General features: G+C 38.4%; 1 protein-coding gene across 4 annotated transcripts in view; it reads right to left on the bottom strand.

Annotated features, from left to right (window-relative positions):
- Positions 1-22,497, bottom strand: part of HOOK3 (hook microtubule tethering protein 3) — an 88,597-nt gene that overhangs the window by 55,698 nt on the left and 10,402 nt on the right. For all 4 annotated transcript variants that reach the window (XM_040542137.1, XM_040542136.1, XM_040542138.1 and 1 more), the window contains exons 2-4: positions 18,081-18,166; positions 8,678-8,750; positions 23-73 (exon numbers count right to left, since the gene is read on the bottom strand). In XM_040542137.1, coding sequence (XP_040398071.1) covers positions 23-73; positions 8,678-8,750; positions 18,081-18,166 — 210 coding nt within the window. The remainder of the gene's footprint in view (positions 1-22; positions 74-8,677; positions 8,751-18,080; positions 18,167-22,497) is intronic.

A 22,497-nucleotide genomic window follows, 5' to 3' on the forward strand; every position in this document is an offset into this window, starting at 1 on the left:
GATTACTTTAAAATATTCTTACCTCATGGTTGTAATCCAGTATCCCTTTTAAAATTTTCTTCAGGTTGCTTACCTATTTGACAAGAAGAGGAAGGAAATACAATAAATGCAAAGAATAAATTGCAGAAACACGATCATAAAGTAGGCAATCATAGAAGAATCACATAAAAGAATCATACAATCACATCAATTCACATGAAGAGAATTTCTGTTTAAACAGTTTAAATTAGAATTATGGAAATTATGCAATAGTCTGTTGTGATCAGACTGCTAGACCTGATCACAAATCTTTATGAATTCACATAACCCATTTAAGTTTATGAAGATCAACACGTTCTCAGATGGCCTCTAGATCAGACTCTAAAGCACCAATCTTCTTTGGAATACTTGGTTATCTTTATATATATATATATGTGTATATATATACATACTTATATATATATATATATATATATATATATATATATATATATATGTATTTTTATCTGTAAGTCGAAACATTCTTTTTCTTCCCCTTCTTGTCATAAAATATGCTAGTGATCTACTGTTTGCAGAAGCAAACCTTTTCTTCCAAACCAAAACCAGCTACTGCTCAATATCATCTTTTATACCAAACCTACGTAAGGCTAACTTATTAACATTCTCACTAATTAATCCTCCTGGTTCTTTCATTTTTGTTTGATACTCCCTAACCCAGTTTTTCACAATCAAATGCCTGTCTTATAGTGTCAAGGCAAAGTTCACATTTCTTCAATGCCATACAAAGATGGTTTTTGTTCCACCTGCATAATCAATGACATCAGTTACATGTCTCCTGTTGTATAGAATCTGTGCCACAGTTCTTCAGCTCCCCTTCTGGCAAAAAACAAACAAAGAAAAAAAAACAAACCACCACAGAAGCCATGACTTAGAACAAGTCTCTAAGAAACTGTGAAAAAGAAAAAAAAAAGGCCAATGGATCTTATAGGTGATGCTTAGAAAAAAAGATTTTTTTTGAAAATAACTGCGATGGATTCCCACCAAATGGTATAGATTCCCAACAATGTACATATGCAAGAAATTTAGATAACAGAAGCAGCGCACTTGTCCCCTATGACAGCAAGTCTATAAGCGGGTTCTATAAAGACTGAGCAGAAATGAGACGATGGTTAGAGAACTGAGTAATCACTTCCCAATTCTATTCATCTTATCTTAGACACAAGTAGTGTACGAATTAGGATTCAAACTAGGATTTGTAAACTGATGTTGCTGACAACAGTAGCCACAGTTGCAAACCATGACACTATAATGGAGAGTGGGAAAAAACAAATCAAAACAAAACTCTCAAACCCCAGCTGCCTTAAAACTTCCAATTACGTATGTATTTTTTATTATTCTGAAAATATCCAATAAGGAACTTCTGGCAGCAGACAGAATCTACCTACCTTCCAAGAGACCTAAGAAAAAACTGCAGAAAACAGTTTGGAGGCATGACTGAAGCCCAACGACAGACTCAACACTCCCAACAGTCAACAGACAAAATGAAGTGATGAAAGAAAAATGCAGTTCCTTTTCTGGAGGAAACTCAACAAAGGAACAAGCTACAGATGCCACACCACTTAATACATCTCTAAAATCTACAATAACATTCTAGCTGTCAGCCCCAAAGCAATCACCACCATCTTTCAAGGGCTATGAACGATCATAACCAAAGTCTGCAACAGATTTAAGATTTTAAAGAAATATAAATCATTTGATTTTTATATCAAATCACCATAACAAATACTGCAGTGATTGGAATATAATTTTCATACTTGATTCATTAAAATCTTCCAGTTTGTAATTTACCTGCATCTGCTGCAGAAAGTTTCACAGAAACCCAAGGGCCATGCTGTAGAATTTAAGTCCAGTTTACCGATGAGAACATTGTGAGGAACCTTGAACTTGAACACAATCCCAGAAATGAGAAACAAAATAGGATGTACTAGCCTAGAAAATACTTGTTTTCCCCTTTCCTTGTGAGCATTTTTTGAATTAAAATCCCTTAAAAACAAAGGGTTATCTTCCTCCATATAACTTTCATAGAACTTAGAGCTGAGATGCTGGAACAGTATCAGCATTGATCAGAATCTGTCAAGAAAAATACCATATAGGACAGCATCTTCAGAAAAAGAAAACAGCAAATAAACTTAAATAATCTTGTCTTTGAGGTCCAATTTTTTTTTGTCAACCATTGCCAATCAGCAGTGTCAGGATAACTTGCCTTCAGGAGTTAACTGCACCATCTTTGTACTGAGAGCACAATCAGACAATTATAAAGCTGAAGCAGCATCTTTATAGACTGGTTTAAACTTAACAACGACCTTCAGTATTACTACGGGAGTTCTCTTTCACTAGTGTGCAGTAAATACACTTTGATGGTTCTACTGCCAGTGGCAGAGAATCATCATGGGAAACTACCACAAATGTTGTCTGTTTTGAGATTCAGCTCAGAGGATCCATTAGCATTTCCCAGGTCATAGCATAAATTCTTACAAGGAAGACTTTAAACAGAGATGAATGAAAATGAACAACAGATGTAACAGAGAAAAGCACAGGAAATTGTTAAAGACAACTGATTACATGTAGAATTCTAAACCACAGCAGGTGATGGTTTATCAGATGTTTTTGTCTTTTTCTTAAGCACATGGAAAAAAATAACTACAACCAGTTAACAAAGACCATTAAGTCGTGCAATGGCAGAACACGACAGATATAATTTCCAATATCGATCATGACTATAAAGTGCTCTATAATCCTTTGGAGATCAGCCCCAGCCCATGAGCACATAGGATCCCTATTTGGTTGCATCAGCAACTTGACCTCTTCCTTTTCTATACATAGCACATATACTACCCTCCTAACCCCTTTCATAATCCGTTCTGCACATCCATACCCACTTGGAAAAAACATGAAACCCACTTAGAAAATAGGAACAACTACACTCTATTACACTGCTAAAGCACTTACAACTCACAATTGATTGTTTCTAGATGAATCTATTCATTTTCAACATCATCTCAATTCATTTTCAATATCTTTTCCATCCACCATTCCCGTTCTTCAGAGTTGTAGTGAATGGAGTTAAATCCAGTTGGAGGCCAGTCACTAGTGGTGTTTCCCAGGGCTCAGTACTGGGGCCAGTTCTCTTCAATAGCTATATCAATGATCTGGATGAGGGGATCAAGTGCACCCTCAGTAAGTTTGCACCAAGTTAGACATGAGTGTTGATCTGCTCCAGGATAGGACGACTCTGCAGAGGGATCTGGATAGGCTGGACTGATGGGCTGAGGCCAACTACATGAGTCCAATAAGGCCAAGTGCTGGGTTCTGGACCTGGGGCACAGCAACCCCAAGCAGCACTACAGGCTGGGAGATGAGTGGCTGGAAAGCTGCCTGGCAGAAAGGGACCTGGGGTTATTGGTCAATAGATGGCTGAACATGAGCCAGCAGTGTACTCAGGTGGCCAAGGCCAAGTGCATTCTGGCTTGTATCAGGAATAGTGTGGTCAGCAGGACCAGGGAGGTGATCATCCCCCTGTACTCAGCTCTGGTGAGGCCGCACCTCAAGTACTGTGTTCAGCTTTGGGCCCCTCGCTACAAGGACATCGAGGCCCTGGAGCGTGTCCAGAGAAGGGCTACGAAGCTGGTGAAGGGTCTAGAGAACAAGTCTTACGAGAAGTGGCTTAGGGAGCTGGGGTTGTTTCACTTGGAGAAAAGAAGGCTCGGGGAGACCTTATTGCTCTCTATAATTACCTTAAAGGAGGTTGTAGCGAAGTTGGGATCAGGCTCCTCTCCCAAGCACCAAGTGATAAGATGGGGAGAAATGGCCTCAAGTTGCACCAGGGGAGGTTTAGGTTGGATATTAGGAGAAATTTCTTCACTGAAAGGGCTGTGTGGCGTTGGAATGGGCTGCCCAGGGACGTGGTTGAATCACCATCCCTGGAGGTCTTCAGGAAACATGTAGATGTAGAACTTCGCAGCATGGTTTAGTGGTGGACTTGACAGTACAAGGTTAAATGTTTGTCTAGATGATATTAAAAGTCTTTTCCATATTGATATTACTAAAAGTCTTTTCTATATTGATATAATGACTCTATATTTCTATAATGATTCTAAGATTCTACATATTTAGCACACACTATTTAATTAGACTGACCCGTACTCTACAGCATTAACCTGATAAACGGACTAGAATGAAAGGAGATATGATTTACTGAAGACAACACTTGATCTGGCACAGTAAACCTTAATGCTGGGGGGGTTGGGGCTGCTCTAATTTTTTTTCTCACCCGTCATATGAAATCTATTTTTATTTAATTGCAGCTCAAACACCAATTCTATATTGAGGGTCTGTAAGAACAGTGTCTACATTTCTCTCTTTAGGAATATACCTGAGCAACAAAAGGAAAGCCTAATGTAATGGACAACAGAAATGCTTTTCAGCTTGTGATGACTGACAAAAAGGGACCAAGGGTTATATAACCACTTGTTCACTCTCTAACATTTTGACAGCCAGTCAAATGGCTGTCAAACAGACAGTTCTCATTCTTCCATTTATCCTTTTATCATATGCATGACTGAAATCTTGCTTGTACAGAATACCCTGTGTAAATTAATTTATCCTTGTACATTTCAGGTACTCAGGTGTCTAAATGGGAACCCCAATGTTGAAATGTTATTCTACAGTATCTTTCCTGGGTAATTATGCATAGACCTATTTCTCTTCCTACAGGTTATAATTAACTATCTTATAACCTCTGAAAGTGTTGCTAGGGCAGGCTTGCAGTGATGAGAGAACTCTTAATCATTCAGCTTCAGGTATATGACTAAGTGCAGCCAAGAAGAGTACATAAATTGGAAAAAAAGAGACTGTGTGTATGCGTAGTTCCCATTACATTAGGTTTCTGCTCTGAACTGCATTCTGTCTCTTCACTATTATAAATGGGGCCTAGAGAGAGGCTGTACTATTAGCTTTGGAGTTATCACCCTCCAACTTGTCTTCTGCAAAAAGAAATACCAGGAAGAACAGATAGAGACACATCCTTGAATTAAATGGAAAAAAAAAATCATTAAAAGGTGGCTGCGAACAAACAGTATTCCCACATTAAACTTATATTCAGAGACATTGCTGACTTAGGAACTGAGTATATACAAAAAAGAACTAAATGTATCAGCTGCTAAGTATCTTTTTTGACAGAAATACTTGCTGACTAATAAGAATGCCTGATCTCCACTTCTTGCTTGTAGAACATTCACAAGATAGGCTTCTATCTTTATCAGGAAAAAAATATTAACAACCAAACCCTCAAACTCTAAATGGCTTTTCATGAATAAGTGTTCCCTTCTCCACAGAGAATATAAAAGTAGCAGAAGGATGATACCATACACAGAAAACTAGGTTCCATTACTATACAAGTCAACCCAGCCTGTACTGGAATAAATCAGTGTGAGCATAACTGTACTACTGCTAGAGTCAAAATTAATCCTCACAAAGAAGGTTTGTTCACTTCGATTACAACACTAAATAGCCTGTACTCTAATTTCACTGATTATTCCACTTTGCAATATTCCATCAAACAGAAAGCATTCAAACTGTACTTGTTGGAGAAAATCTAGTGGCACATGCTGTTTAAATGTGCTATTCAGGAATGGAACAAACACAGCTTGCTACTACAAACATGGATAAAATAAATGATGTGTGTAGCAAGTGATTAACTGCTTAAACTTTCGGTACTGATATTCCTGGACTACTCGAACTATTCTTGTTTCTTGATTAGGGAATTTCATTCCTGAAAAATTTTGGCTATAAACTTATTTTCCACACCATTTTCCAGTTTCAGTGAAGGCTGTTTTGTCTTCAAAATGTCATCATCTTCAGCATGAAACACTAGTGTGTACACAGTTTAAACCCCAACCATTTTAAAGTGTTCATTTTTATATCAGGAAATAGATGTCTGCGCTTTTATGCATTTTTCTTAAACCACAACATATAATTGCTGTTAGGCCAGGAGTGAGAAATAGTGGGTTTTGTTACACAACAGAAAAAATAGACTGTGAAGCATGCCGATATATGCTGTGCCCCAGAAATTTTAACCCCAAATAAGTAACAAAATGTTTCTGTATTAAACACAGTAGGCAAACAGATCTCATCTGTTTTAATAAACAGAATGCTAGCTGACCACTTCCTACTCTGCAAGTCCCCAGAGCTCTAAGATTTCCCTTTTTCTATCCTGTTCATTGCTCAATCTCTTATGTCAGACAACCTGCCCCAAAACCAAGAGTATAACAACACCCCTTTGAATTTTTACTTTTGTTTTAAACTGGTACAGCAATGGGAAAAATATTTTTAATAAGACAGCATTCCTGCAGTTATCAAAAGTAAACTAAGTTTCATGAACTGCTAAACAAGAAAATTAATGAAAGCTCAGCCATATATTCTTGTTTATATACCACAGAGGACAGCATCCAATGATGCAGTGCATCATTTTCTCAATCTCTCTCTCAACAGTGGTTAGGAGGGCCTGATACAGCTCTCCTAACCACTGCTTCACAAAGAATTACAGGCACATTATGTTTTCTTTGTTTTAAACCTACCTCCCCTACTGGACTTGTTCCTTTATGCGCTTCATAATACTGAGAGCTTGCACAAGTGGTGACTATTATACCACACGATATTGGAGGCAAGGAGCAACCATGTTTAGCAACAAGAACGTTCTTCAGCTCATTATCATGACTTGTGAAGTACTGAACTAACCTAATTATAGTTTCTCATAGTGCTTCTTAAAATATTAAGGGAAATCATATTAAGGAGACACACATGACTATGTTGCCTACATTTATAATCTAGTGACAAACCAATGTAAGTGCACGGATTGAAAATGCTCCTATGAGCAAGACTATGAATAACTGATTGATGGATGAACAGTTGAACAACTAAACTAGTAATGGTGTTTATTTACACAAAAAGAAGAAGAACAGCTGGCATAGTAGAAGATTACTTTCATGGTTAAAGAATGGGAGTAAAAATACCACATTTGTGACTTTTAAAGGAAGGGGCATACAAAAACGTATACAAAAAGCTGTAATATGCATTTGTTTTAAACAAGAAAAAAATATCAGTCTTTAGTTCTTATTTACATGGAAATATGAAAAGTAAAAAGGAACGACATCAGCAAGAAATTGAAATTTGAGCTGATGTTTTTCCAGGCTTCAATCACATAATGAAGTTACTAGATTGTTCAGTCTTTCTGTTTTATTCACACCTGTTAAGCCTTAGAATTTGCCACATTGGCAGGAGAGACAGGAAAAAAATAATTCTTCCTCAAGCTCCATAAGATTTACAGAAGTTGCTACTCCATTTTTAATCAATTGAAATACTATTATAACAAACAGTTGTCAGACTGTTGTTCTCCTAATTTAACAACCAAGACTTCAATACTCCTTAGGAAAAAAAGCCACATTATTATTTTAGGGAAAAATGAAACCTTGCATCTAGCTGTTCATTTGCAATTTCATAAGCTTCTTTGAAAAAAATAATTTAAATTAACTGCTCTACTACCAGCAGATTTTTATTTGTAGGAACCATATCTTTTCTTTACCAGCCTATCAATATATTCTCAACAATGTTCCCACATTTTGCTGGTAAGGCTATTAGACAAGCTGTTCTAGACAGTCCAGACTCGTACATACTGGCCAGGCAGCAGAAAACATGCTGACAGATCTGCTGACAACATAGGCAACAACAACACCCTCTGTCCTTTCCTCAGGTAGCACTTAACTGTGTCTCCCCCCTCTCCAGTCAGCAACATTGATAAGACAGATATGCATGAGAGTTTTTCCCGCAGTTGTAGCCCTTTCACAGATGTTTAGAAAAGCTTTTGGGAGCCAGAACAAAATGTGTTTATGCAATATTATCTAATGAAAATCATCAGGAAGAAACCAGGCTGGAAACAGCAATTCAGAAAGGTACATATATCATTCTCTGGTCAGAAACTACACTAGTATCTGCATATGAAATTGTGTTCGTCAGGTTTTATACACCAAAATGCTCCATGGCTGTACCAGAGTAAATCCTATTGCCTTTAAGATCTGCAGAGAAAGTACTAGAATACCAAGTGACATAAATGACCCAGCAAACAGGCTGCGGTTAAAAAACATGCTGAGTACAAACAACACAGAAAAAGCATCACTTCCTCTCCTAAAACTCACTAGCTGTGCAGAGCTGGCAAAGTAAAATGAAATAACATTTTACCATTTTTATTTAAATAAATTGGCTATTAGTCTGCTATTATTACACAATTGTTTGTTAGAGCTTTTTTTCCTCTATATGAAAGCATACTTTCACACTTTGCATTAAAAACAAAAGATGTTTCATTCACATTTCTTTGTTTTTCAAATGGTAGTTTAAGCATGATGTTTATTTTAATATTTTTCTCTTTAATTGTTGAAACCCATTTAAAACTCAAAATGTGTTTTCTTCGCTAAACTATGCAGGACTATAATAACAAAAAATAAGCAAGTGTAATTAAAAACTGTCTTAAATTCAACTTACTGTACTATAAAACAAGGTCTTGATCTAGAAATATGCTAATATTTAAACACAATATTGTATTAAGGACAGAACTACAGATCTGCAGAGAAGCAGGTAAGTCAAATACCTTTAGCCTCCAATTATCTCCTACTTCTGTTTTGATCCTGTTTAGCCAGTTTTCATCAAAGTAAGCTGGATCTCTGAAATAGAAAAAAAAAAGGAGTATTTGTTAAAAACTGATTCCAGGAACTAAGAAGATACTTTAGTGTGATTAAGACCCTATCTCAAGCTGAGGCTGCTTAAATGACTACATCTTTGTTCTATATATGGCCAGTACACAGTAGTTCAGAATCCCATTAGTACCCACTTCCTTAAGTCCTTGCACCCTGTTCACAGCACAGCTTCATTTGTGTGCCATGAGTAGCTAATACTTATGAAGAAGCTGCTGTACTTGGAATGTACTTTGTCAGTTTTCCCCTCTCTGTAAATTCTTCCTGTAATTTATCAGCTGTTGCTGGAGCAGTATGTTTGCATTACTTTAAAGTGTTACAAAAATTTATTACTTTTTCACGTGTTATGGAATCATACTGCTATACACTGATTGCAAATATTCCCCTACTAAATGCGAAGCTTGAGACTGAAAAATATATATTCTCTCTATATAATGAGAATGACCAAAAAGCATAAGTGCAGCTAAGTGTTTTCTACTGAGAACACAATCTACCAAACACTATCAGGTTTTGCAAATATTTTTTCACAGTAATCTTTGACAAATCTTTTTGCAAACACCCTTCCTTAACGTTTTTTTGTATCTTCTGCACTATTGACAAGGCAATCCAGATAATGACAGAATAAAAACACCAACTTTATGTAGAGTATACCTTTATTTCTCTAAACTTCTTCCCCCTCTTCCTTTTTCTCACAAGCACCTTCCTTTGGTTGTTTGTTAAACACAACTCCTAAGACTCTCTTGCCCTCAGTTCCTTGATCACCTAAAGGCTAACATTTTCTACTGTACACTCAAGTAAAATCTCTCCTCTACCATACAGAATTTCAATGTTATCCTCAGAACTAGAGAGAGAATGCACTATAACTAGTTGGTTTTAAAGGAGAATGACAACACAATATAATGAAAGGCCCATACTGCAGATGAAACAAAAGTTAATATAGTCAGGGAAGAAAAACTTTCTATAAACATAAGGCTTTTGAGTCAACATGGTAGGCCCGGTTAGAGTTTCACAGGAAGTACTCTAATTTCTAGAAGTATACTGCTGCATTCACTGCCAAGTACTATTAGATTTACTGCTGTATCCTTTGAAGATGGAGTTGTGAACTGAACCCTTCCTTTTTGAAATAAAAAAAAAAGGTAAGATTGTATGAAATCTTACAGGAAAAGCTCAAAAAAATTATGAATATGTCTAGAGATTAAAGTGACATCTCTGCAGTCATATATGTTGCAAGCCAGCAACTGCATCAGCAATTATAGTAGGGCATATTCTTTGTACCCACATTTTTTCCTGATGCATTATCCCTCCTGTATTCCATTTTCCCCACAATATCTTCTCCACAATGTTCCAATGCCTGCAAGCAGCCCATGATACAATACACAGGAGGGGAGAAGGATCATAAACACCAACATTTCTCTACTGAAACATTTTAACTGTTATTTTTACACATTTTGTTACAGACACTGGTGAAGATTATGGCATATTTCTTTTCCTCTGACATGGCATCCGCAAACATATAGCTGGAAGAACAGCTTTAATTACTAGTTAAGCTGATGACTCCAAATTGCTCCCATTCAAAAACAGTGCAGTTCTAGCACAGATGACAAAATCTTGAAGCATGAAACAGAAAAAGCAACATATTATCCAGAGTTTTAACTGGTTTTGAAATGGACTTTTTTGAAATAGCTGTCAAATGGCTTCTGCTCTCAGAGGCAGGTAAATCTGAGCAAGAAATTGATTCCAGTACATACAAGATCAACTACAGATGAAGAAAAAGTTCGCATTCAGTTTTTACATTAAATACCTGTCTCTCCTTGCAAAAGGTCTTAGTATGCCTAACTTCCAACCAATCTGAACAAAATCATCCGGAGAACAGTGGGAAAAAAAACACCTGTTAGTTGAAAATAAGGAGACCCACTCGAACTGCTTCTGTTTGAAGTCTGGAGTTCACAAAGCAGCCTGGTATATTCTGGATGGGCACTCTGCCAAACACAAGTGAGCCTTGCTCACAGACTCGTGTCACCAAGACTGGTGTCTCACAGACTTGCTCACCAAGTGTCTACCCAGCTCAGTGAGAAAGCAGGTATAACTAGTTATCTGTGCCTCCCCAGCAAAAAAAGACCATCGGGACTTTCTTAAGGACCATACCTTATTTTAAAGATTGCAGTTGGTCACGAACATCTTCACCTACTTGAAGGCTGCAGCACCATCAATATAACAACTCCCGATTTACAATTTTGATTCTAAATAACTAAGCATAAGGAACTGTCCACAAGCAGAACTCTGGACCGACTGGCAGACTAACGCTGCATACCCCATTTCAATAATGGGGGCATCAACTGAAGAAGAAATAGAAGATTTCAGGTTTAGCTCCAAATAATTCCACTCTGGATACTTGTACTTTGATAGCACATAAAAAACTTTTCTCAGGTACTACTGCAATTACTGTAACATATGGAACAGAAAATGCCCCTCACTTTCTTGATAGAAGTCCTGGGCTATCTGCACCTTTATACAGATCATCAGACAAAGAAGATTGCTGAGAATTAAACCTAAGCTAAGTATGGCAGTCATTTTCCACAGATTTCACAGGTTTTTTTCTTTTTAAGTATACAAACCTCACGGAAGTATCCAGGGTCCAGCACCCAGTAAGCAAGCCACTCTACATCATCAACACACCACAGTGGTCAGAATAATACCAACAGTTCTCTTTAGGGCATCTCAAATGTGTTTACACAATAACTAGTAGAATACTGCAAAGAATATTTTGTCAGTAATATAAGCAGAAAAGCAACAAGGTGGGCATCAACACCAAGCAAATCTAGAATGACCACCCTTTCCTCATGTAAAAGTCACCTCAGAATCATTCCTAGAGCACTGGATTAATTTAATTCCTGTTCTCAAAAGCCCTATTAAGGTTCAGAATTTACATTAACTGCAATGTTTTCTCTCCGTATTGAACCAATGGAATGAATCATCTCAAACCAGAAGCTTTCCACCAGAATTTCTAGAAATACATTTTAACAGAGCTTCCAGACCCTCCTCCAAAAGCTGCACTAGCTCATTCACAGCCCTTGCTGCAAACAAGTTTCCCTCTACTAAATCTTTGGGAATCATGACTCAACCACATTCTCAGAGCTCTTGAACCCCCTTTGTCCATGTCACTAGGAAAGATGCTGTCATCTCTTGGAGTAATGTTTGAAAAAGCATCACCCAAGCAAATATGAAAATGTGTGGTTGAGAACTGAACAGCTGTGGTTACAAAACCTTCCACTTCATTTTGAAGAAGTACTGCACTAAACAAGGTCAGCAGAAAACTGACTGGAGCATAATCAATACTTTGAGATGACTTGCTTGAACTCAGCATTCTGAAGTGATGAAGTTCCTCAGCCTATATTCAAAGTTGGGGAATCTCTTGCACTTGGTAACTTTCAAGGTTATAAAAGCATCTGTATATCAGTTGATTGCTGCCTAGTCTCTCAATAGCGCTGCAGGTAATTGGAACTTTTCTTCAGAGCACAAGACACTTATCCTGTTGTCAATGGTGTATCACTTCATGTGATGTTGCTTTCAGCAGTTGTCATTTATACCACATCCATCTTATTTTGTATGCAAATTTTCCTTTATTTAAGCAATCATCTCTCCAAATCATAGATGCCAAGAGACAGAAATACTCTTCTGAAGAAAAGAAAACCAACCCACTGAACATGCAGTATAACACATGATTATTACTCATTTTAACAGTGGTACAGTAAGCTGCTTTAAGAGATGTCTGTTTACAAAGAGATCTCTCCACTAGGGACAAATAAAAGCATGGCTTTTGCTTTCTGCATGTGTCAAAACATACACAGCATGCTGCAACGTATAATATCATAAATGAATAATTCATTAAGGGGGGCAAAATGCTCAGATGACAAATGAAAACAAATACCATCTTCCATATCTACCAAGGCCCAAATGACTGAAAAAGAAAGAACTAAAAGAAGAGGAACACCTGGTACTAAACAGTCTCCAGAGAGAGATGAAAAAAAATTTAAAACTATAGTATAAAACAGAGTAATATGCTTTTATGTGGATACCAGTGGACAGTAAGAAACAGATGAACAATATTAGTGGTAAATGCAAAAATCCACACAGAAAAAGATGATGCAATCTGGAAGCTAGCTATGGCACTTCTATCTGCTTGGAACAGCAAAAGCGACATGATTTTAGCCAGACAGCCTACTCAGACAACTTGAACACCCACTTCTGCTTCCAATCTTTACTTACCTTATCTTACTGTACAATTTTAATCAGAGGGAACAGTAACTTTCCTATCTGAACTCAAATGAACAGTAAATATTAAGGAATAATACAATAAATATAGGCTAAAATATAGGCTGAATGCATTTCTTAGAAGAAAATTATTAGCACTGGAGAACTTCATTCAATGACACCTTAACCTGAAATTCAACAATAAAGGCTTTATGATAGAAAGAACGATGTCTTTCAGTGTTTCGTTGTGTTTTTTTAAATCACAACCTGTTTATTAACACCTGAATCTGTAAGTAAAATGCTTGTGCTAGCTTACATAATTCAAATGTCTGCCATATGTTATCACACACTACATTCCTGAAAAGCTTTTGAAGGTGTAATTGTCTCTCTGTATCCTTTTCTTCTCACAGTGTCTTCCAGAAGTTTTATTACAAAAAAAAAAAATCTGCCATGTAAGTTGGCATTTCTGCTCAATGGTCCCTACTTACAAACATGGGACACTACCTTTAGCATAAAAACATTAAGAAAAACATACTTCAAAATGGAAGGAACTGCTGGCTTCTTCTGAACAGATGACACAAGGTATGGGTAGTTTTTTTATTATTATTAATATTATTCCCTGAAACTCTTCCTCATCATAAACTAGTGACTTTGCCATGTTTCCACTACTGCCTGCCCTCACAAGTACCAATGGAAACTTTCCATGAAGGTAGAGGTTGAAAAATAGAAAGAACAGTGAGTTTAGACCCTCAAACTTTAGAATTTTTTTTAGATGAAAAGCCATCCTTACTCTCCTATGGAAGTATATCTATATGACTGGACAAGAACAACATCCCTCAATTTTTGTCAATGCTCTGCCTCATTCAGTTGGTGTTTTTCACCAACTGCATCTTCTTCATTCCCTGAGAACTTTGGGGAGGGATTCTCACCAGGTGCATTAATCTGGTATTTCAGTCATTTTTCACACACTGATTTTTGGGTGCATCAGGACATTTTCTATAAAACTTGCCAAAATTCTCTCCTCTCCCCTTTATGTACACACATTACTGGAGAACCCTAAAGGTGGGGGAAGGTGGGGAGCAGCTATGCTGAAAAACACCCGAATTTCAAGGATCATGCTGCACAGAAATACTAGTTCACTCTCCTCAATGGAATAAGGATAACATAGTTTAAGAAAATTTGTCTCTCCAGTCTAGGCAGTAAATTTGTCTTTTGACAATTAACTAGTTGAGAGTGTCCAGTAGACATGGCCCACAAACCAGCACCAGAGGGTTGTGATAAGCATTAATTAGCAGGTGCAATCCCCTGCTGCAATGGATAGAGGCCCTCCCCATCTCCTGACTGACCTGTCATCTAATGAAGGTTGCTGCTTGCTGTGGGCCTGAATCCAGGGCATAAGAAACTGCCCATTTTCATCCTGCCCTCAGACTATTATGGGTTCTACTCTTCCACCTGGGTACCAACTCTACAGCGAGGAAGACTTGGAGCATACCAAGTGTGACTATATGGCTCTAGAAGCAATGGTCAAGACCCAAGCAGTGTTCTTTCTCTGTCATGCCAGTTAGAGGGAAGGGCTTCAGAAGTGGACAGATTCTGCAGGCCTACAACCAGTTGTGTAACTGGTGTTGGCAGCAGGGTTTTGGTTTCTGTGACCATGGAACCCTGTTTGAGGGATCAAGAACTGCTTGGAAGAGATGGGATCCACCTGTCTGTGCTGGGAAGAAGCATCTTTGCCGATGGGCTAGCAAACCTGGTAACAGTTTTAAACAAGAAACAATGTAGGAGGTAAAGGATGACCGAACATCTGCTGGCAAGCAAAGGCTGCAGGGCAACATGAACAGGAGAGACCTCGTGGTCAACAAAACAGGGCTGAGGTGGGGTCACTCCAATCACATGAATAATAAAGTGTCTACAGAAAATAATTACAGTGAAAGCTCTCGAACTTGTTCTTGGGAATCAGCATGACTGCATGTCAATGTGAAGTGCCTAATACATGCAGCACTGAAAACAAATAGGAAGAAACAGGAAAATTACAAGGCCACAGTCTCATTGGGATCATGGGGACACAGTAGGGTAGCTCACACTACTAGACTGCTGCCATGGATAGATACAGGCTCTTTAGGAAGAACAGGTTTGGAAGGCAATGAGGGGGAGATGCCTTTAATGTGACAGAGCAGCAGGAATGCATGTGCTCTGCTTTGGGATGGATGATGAGCCAGCTGAAAGGTTATGGGTTAACATGACCAGGCAGACCACCACAGGTGATGTTGCTATACATGCTTGTTACAGGCCACCTGATCAGGATACTTAGATTATAGACAAGCTAATGAAGCATGGGATAGGTAAGTGGGAAATAAGGTGGGCTGAAAAGTAGCTGAACTGCCAGCCTCGAATGGTTATGAGCACGAACCCCTGATGGAGGCCAGTCCACTAGCAGCACACCCAAGGGTCAGCCCTGTTTAACTTCTTTAATAGTGACCTAGATGACAGAACAGCGTGCAAGTTTTCAGATGACACAAGACTGGAAGGAGCATTTGACAGACCTGGGGAGTTGTGCTGCTATTCAGAGGGAACTTGACAAACTGGAGAAATGGGCAGACAGGAACCTTATGCAGTTCAACAAAACTGAACGCGAAGTCCTGCACCTGGGGAGGAACAACCAACCCCATGCACTAGTATTTGCTGGAGGCCAACTGGACGGAAAACAGCTTTGCAGAAAGGGAGCTTGGAAGAAACCAGCCTGAACACATAACAGCAATGTGCGCTTGTAGCAAAAAAGACCAAATGGCATCCTAAGCAGCAGTAGGAGGAGCACTGCCAGCAGGTTAAGGGAGGTGCTAGTCAGCTCTGGTGAGACATCTCGGTTTCAGCTGGGATAGAATTAATTTTCTCCCTACTAGGTGGTATGGTGCTGTGTTTGGGATTTAGGATGAAAATTACTTTGATAACACAGCAGTGTTCTAGTTATTGCCAAGCAGTGCTTACACAAAGCCAAAGACTGCTCAGCTCCTGGTGCTGGCCTGCAAGGAGGCTGGGGGTGCACGAGGAGCTGGGAGGGGACACAGCCAGGACTGCTGGCCCAGAATGGCCAAAGGGATGTCCCACACCATGTGGTGTCATGCTGAACAAGTGGGGGGATTTGGCCCAAGGATCTGCCTTTGCTTGGTGACTAGCTAGGACATCGGTCAGCCAGTGGTGAGCAACTGCATTGTGCATTTGTTTCTTCTTTTTGTTGTTACTGCTTTTTCTTTCCCACCTTTTCCTTCTCTCCTTTTTTGTTCTCTTTCTTAATAAACTGTCCCTATCTCAACCCACAAGTTCTTGCACGTTTCAGTTCTCTCCCCCATTCACACTGGGTGAGGGTGGAGGGGTGAGCAAACAGCTCTGTGGCGTTTAGCTGCCTGCCAGGCTAAACCACAATGTGAGGCCACATCCGAAGCACTGTTTCTGGGCTCACCAGTAAGAGAGACAGGGACATACAAGAAAGCTCAGCAAAGAGCAATTACAATGATTAAAGGACTGAAGCATCTGTCATAGGAGGTGAGGCTGAGTGAGCTGGATCTGTTTAGCCTCAAGAAGAAAACGGTCAATGGAATCTTATCAATCCTGTATATAAACACAGGATGTATTTAAAGAAGGAACCTGAACCCTCTCAGTGGCATCAGCAAACAGACAAGAGGCAGTGAAAGACAGTAACTTCTATCTAAAAGTAAGGAATTTTTATTTTATTTTGTTGCTATTGCTACCGTTCTCACTGTGAGGACAGCTGAATACTTACACAGGTTGCACAGAGAACCTGTGGAGTCTCCATCCTTCAACGCATTCAAAACCTTAACTGGACACAGTCCTGGGCAGCCTCCTCTAGCAGATTCTGCTTTGAGAAGCAGGGTTGGTCTAGGCACTGCAGAGATGCCTTCCAACTTTGCCTGTTCCAGACTCTTTGATGTAACCCAAGGGAGGCTCTCATTATGACAATGTCTGTCCTCCTGAACAACCGCTACGCAGATTGAGGCCCTGTTTCCCAAGACGTAGCCAAACCTCACTTGCTGATTGGAAGTAGAGAATAATTGTTTTCTCTTTTTGCTCCCACAAAGCCTTCGCTTTTTTTTTTCTTTTCTCCATAATTAAATTATCCTTAACTCATGAGCCTTTTTTTCTCCACCATATTTTCTCCCACCCTCTCTCTTTGAGGAGGGGGGGAGTGAGAGAATGGTTGTGGTGGAGTTCAGTTGTCCATTAGACTGAAACCACCACAGCATCTTAACATTTGAAGGAAATAAAGTGTATCTTTTTTAAAAACAAACAAAAAGTCTGTAGGACTGACATACTCAATTTGGACTATTGTCTTTGCTAAGTGCTGCTAAAGCTTCTGATGAACAATAAAAAATTCTGTTTCTGTGAAAGTAAGTAAATTTGGATATGGACTGCTACGTTTTAGACGCTTACCTGTACTCCCCCAACACATCCTACATTACACTGAGATGCTGAACTAACGCGTTTTATCCTCTGTGACCTTACAGTTCAAGAAAACAAAACCATTATCTAGTGCAACAACTATTATTTTTTCCACTTACTCTCAAGAATGCAGTATCTTTGCAAACAACCAAATTGACAGTTTTATTCAGTTTACCACCGAAGTTTTATTGCTTGAAACTAACTCTAACATTACAAGTACACTGCTTTTCAAGCAGTGATCATAGTCGATACGTTACCTTGCACTGGTTCCAACTTTTACCCAAAAAAAAAAGTATTTTGAACTTGCAAGCTTATTTTTAACCCAATTTACTTTCCAGTAAGATTAGAATTGAATAAATACCTTCCTAAAAGAAAACTTAATATATTTTCTTTTGCCCTTAAGACAGTTAGTTGAAAACTTTGGAGAAAAAGTGTATTAGTCATGTTCCAGGTTAAATTACTATCTAAACAAAGGAATAGACAGCTCCTAATGAAATACCAGCCATGTTTGAACTAAAATACATTAATATCAGTCAAATTCATACAGAAAATAAATCTGTGTGTATTTAAATAATTAGATAAATTATTTCTTACATTTTTTGAAGAACCTGGGCCATCACAACCCCACTCGTTAAATCTTCCACAGTCTGGCATGGTGCCTCGACATTAAATGTCTGGATCTGAGGGAGAACAAAAAAAGTTATGTTCTTTCACTTCAATGTCAAGGAATTTTTAAAACTAAAAAAAAAAGCTACCAAAGAGCAAACAGAGTAAACTCAACACATTTGGTGTATATATTAAGAAGTATGAAAATTTAGGTTTAATCACAATCAAAGAAATGAACTACTGACATGGCTTAGCATCTTTGTTTTTGTAAGCACAAATGCTGTAAACTTCGCTTGACAACAGGACATTCCCCAAAAGGCATTTTTCCCACAGCATTTTACTTGGACTTTCTCCCCTTTAAGTACTTCTGGAGCATATATTCAAGTACTTCCTCCCAACGAACATATGTAAGAAACTCATCTTTCAAAAGTAACACCAATTACACAGGTTCTCCAAAACCACAAGACCAAATTCAGAGAGAGACACATACTCCAAACTTAACTGCTCCCAAATATTCAGATAAAGGAGCAAAGCACAATGCTGCTAAGCCCTGGCAGGTCCAGAGAGTACTAGCGTTCTAATTATTTCAGTGCATTTAATTAACACAGTGACAGGCATTATAGTCCATATCATGAGAAGCCTCTGATCTTCAGATGGAAGCAATGATACAGAAGTGCTGTTATTCAGATGCATAAAAGGGGAATGGCAAGGCCATTATGACTGAGCTGTTTGATGACAGAATTACTTATGCCTAAAGATGAGCTAGTTTATAACAAATTGCCCCTACAGACTGTGCACTGAACACACTTACTGAGACAAATCTAGTTTTGTAAGGATGCTGTGTATTATTCTAGAAGTAAGGAATTATGCAGGAGCAAGAGCAATCTCTTAACAAAAAAACCCACTCATCGATACACTTAATTTCTGTATGGTTTCTATTCTTCTGCTCCATCTACATGCATACAGCCTACAGGCTATCTGCAACCCTCCCCCCACCACAGCAGCAGAAAATGTACAAAAATGCCAGGGAAAGCTCTTTTCTCCCTTTCTCCATTGATGTGGAAAAGACACTGCTTCAGCACAGTCTTTTCAACTGGTCTAAGTTACCTGATCATTTACTTTAAATGAACATTAATTTTTAGGGATGCAGATGAGTTTTCTGGAAGTAGATTTGATGACATGACATTTGGAGAATATCTGCTCAGTGCTCTCTGCGGTTATTCTCCTTCTAGGGAAGCCTGGGCTTCTTTATAGGAAGCACTACTTGCATGTGTCAGAGATAAGAAAGCCTACAAGACAGCTTGCAACTTCAGGCTACATAAACATTAGATATACCAACCATTTTTTGCGAACACATTGTACAACATTCCCACTTCAGTGGTACTTGAAATACTAATGTTGGTACAAGCCATTTCCCAATAAATGCCCTCTGAATACATATCTTACAATACATTGCAATTCACATTACAAGAAATTGTGTACGACCTTTTTTTTTGTGGAGAAAGCTCTCAAAAATCAAAAGCACAATATCCAGATTCTCATAACATCAAATAAGCACTTCAGCAACATTGCCATTTAAAATTAATTTGGAGAAGGAGCCCCTCAGTGTGTGTTCCTTTCTTCCCTTTACTCAGGAAGGAAAAAACCCTAGCATTTCATTAGGAAAAAGCAGCAATGATGTCCATGAATGGCCAAAACCAATGAACTCCTGAAACACGTTCAGTGACCAGGCAAAGCAGCTACCTGTGAAAAGTCATGAATGATGCACATGGTCCAAGAGTACAAGAATAAAATCTACTATGTGGCATCCAGAACAGACAAAGTAACTTCGGATCAAGTCAATTTTTGTGTAGCTTGGTTCGAGGTACGCTAAGAAAACATTTTGTCACTTGCCCTCCAGAGAATCTAGAAGCCCTAATAGATTAACTAGACACGAGGCAAAAATCATGGTGGGTGGGTTGGAAAAAAAAACAAAACCAAAAACATAAAAAACACCACAGAGCAGGATGTAAAATCAAATTGCTATTTTGCCAGAAACTTCAACTTACCTATAGTCTCTGAATTATAGCAATACTGTCAAAGGAATACAGAGCCAATCCTGTGCCCAAATCCACAAATACTTCAAAATAGGAAACGACACTTTCTCTCCAGTGAAAAAGGTTGTAATGACAGTGTGGATGCTTATGCTTGAAGAAGTTCAAGATGCTATAAGGGTAAAAATTTCAAGCATAAACATGAAAACTTATTTCAAGTTTTCTATACTATTCCTTTAAATTACCAAAATTTCAATCACTTAGTCTGCTGCACAATAGCCAAATGAAAAATTAACCTAAGAACTTTACTCTGTTTTTTCAAAAACAAAGTAAAATGCTATTTTCAAATAAGAAATACTGACATTAAGGTGGTCTTCACAAGTACTGCAAATGAATTCAGTTTCTTGAAGTTTATTTTGCATCTTGACATATGAAATATCTCCTTGACTAAATAAGGAGTGTAGTTAAGAGGTAGTACTACACTGAGCCAAGAAGGGAGGCTGCCAAGCCTATTTCTAAGGCACAGAACAACAAGGTGCATAATCTCTGCAGTTTTGTAACTAATTTTTATCATCATACTTTAAGTAAAAAAAGGTCAAAACTGTCAGCAAGGAGCAGAACGGCTCAGGTTACCAGTCTGAACTCTTTATTTCACAGTCACACATGCATGACTGGAACTGCGGACAATAATGCTTTTTATTAGATGACACAGAACAGAAAGAAAATTTTAAAATAATTTCCCAACTTAGTTCTTCACGTACATTTCAATTTTGTAAGAAATGTCTTTGCTTGCATAGGAAAGGAATACACTGCATAATATTTCAACTAAGGTGTCAAATTTATACTACAAAACCTTTATTTGGCTCTAAAAAGCCCTGTATCTTTTTCATATCCTTCAGATACATGAAAGGAACATATTTTCTTCCCTCCAAAACTACACAAAATTTAAACACTTGTGTCAAATTTAAACTCCTAGTCCATTCTCAGATCGTTCTACAAAAAGCTAAGGCACTCTTAAGAAACAGCAGAATCCATTTTCCAGAAGGGAGAAAAATGACAAGAATGCGGCAATGCTGAAGCGGAGTCCAACTGCAGAGAGAGAGAAGCAAGTAATTTTTTGTGTGCCTCTGAAGAGCTATTCAGCAATGGCTGTTGACGCACTGCCCTTCCTGTGCATTGTAATGTGCTTCCCCTGGAAGACTTCTCTCTCACCCTGCTGGAACTGTTCCTTCTTCTTGAGTGTTTGCAATACTGCCCATATTTCTTATTCCCCAAAGCTGTAAATTCATTCCCACTCCCTATTATGATCCTTCCCCCCCCCCCCCCCCCCCCCATCTTGTACCACTATGAGGAACCTTGACAAACTAGATAACTAACTGGCAAGACAGATGGGGGAAAACACTGAGGGGAAAAAAACAACAACAACAAAAACCAAATGAACAAAACCAACCAAACAAGAAAACACCACTTGTATCATAGCTGCTGCCCCAGCAAGGCCTTCACATTTTCCATAACCCTTTTCTCTTGTTACATGGTAGTTTTATTTCATTTGTTAAGATATTAATCCAGGGCACCGATTCACTAGGCCATGAGCATGTGCTGTCAATTTTTATACAAAACTGAAAAAGAGTAGCAGGTGAATGTTTCAATGCAAAGGGGTCTGTAACTGGGGAGTAAATAATTGCTGCAGGAACTCAGGACATTGGATGATCTGAATTACAGTTCCACATTACACACACAGCTAGTGAGGATTTGTTAGCTACTAGGGATAGGAGGGAGAAACATGTTTCATGAAAAAATAATCTTATATATGAAGGTCAGAGAACTGAACAAACACTCTATTCTCAAACACCCTAGCTGAACACCAGAATAAAATTTGTGATGGGATATCCAGCACCTCATGAAGCCGGAAGATGAACACCAGAAAAACAAACCAAATAGAAAGACAAAAAAGCTCTCTAGCACCCTTCACTTCTCAAGGCTACAGTTAATGAAAGACCTGTTCTTTGCACAGTCTATCCATAGCTTGTTTTTTATTGCTGGTACAGCTGCACAATAAATCTGTCATGTATTCTTTTGTAATAATACCTGGAATCTGTATCAGAGGTTCTTAGCTCATAGAAACACTGGTTACCTTACACATAAAGGCAACAAAAGGTAATCCCCAGTTTCCAGATAGTTATTTTTCAGAGCAGAGTACTCTCCAACATTGCTTTAGAATAATTTATCCATTAAAAACTACGTTTTTGGAACTACCTGTGCAAGATTACAACTAGCTGCCCTACAGAGCCTACATCAGTGCTCTGTCACCACAAATGAAACAAAGCACACAGTTAAGATAGAAAAAGTGACTTAAATGAGCAAGAGGAAGA

The sequence above is a fragment of the Cygnus olor genome, chromosome Z (genome assembly GCF_009769625.2).
Source record: "Cygnus olor isolate bCygOlo1 chromosome Z, bCygOlo1.pri.v2, whole genome shotgun sequence".
NCBI classification, from domain to species: domain Eukaryota; kingdom Metazoa; phylum Chordata; class Aves; order Anseriformes; family Anatidae; genus Cygnus; species Cygnus olor.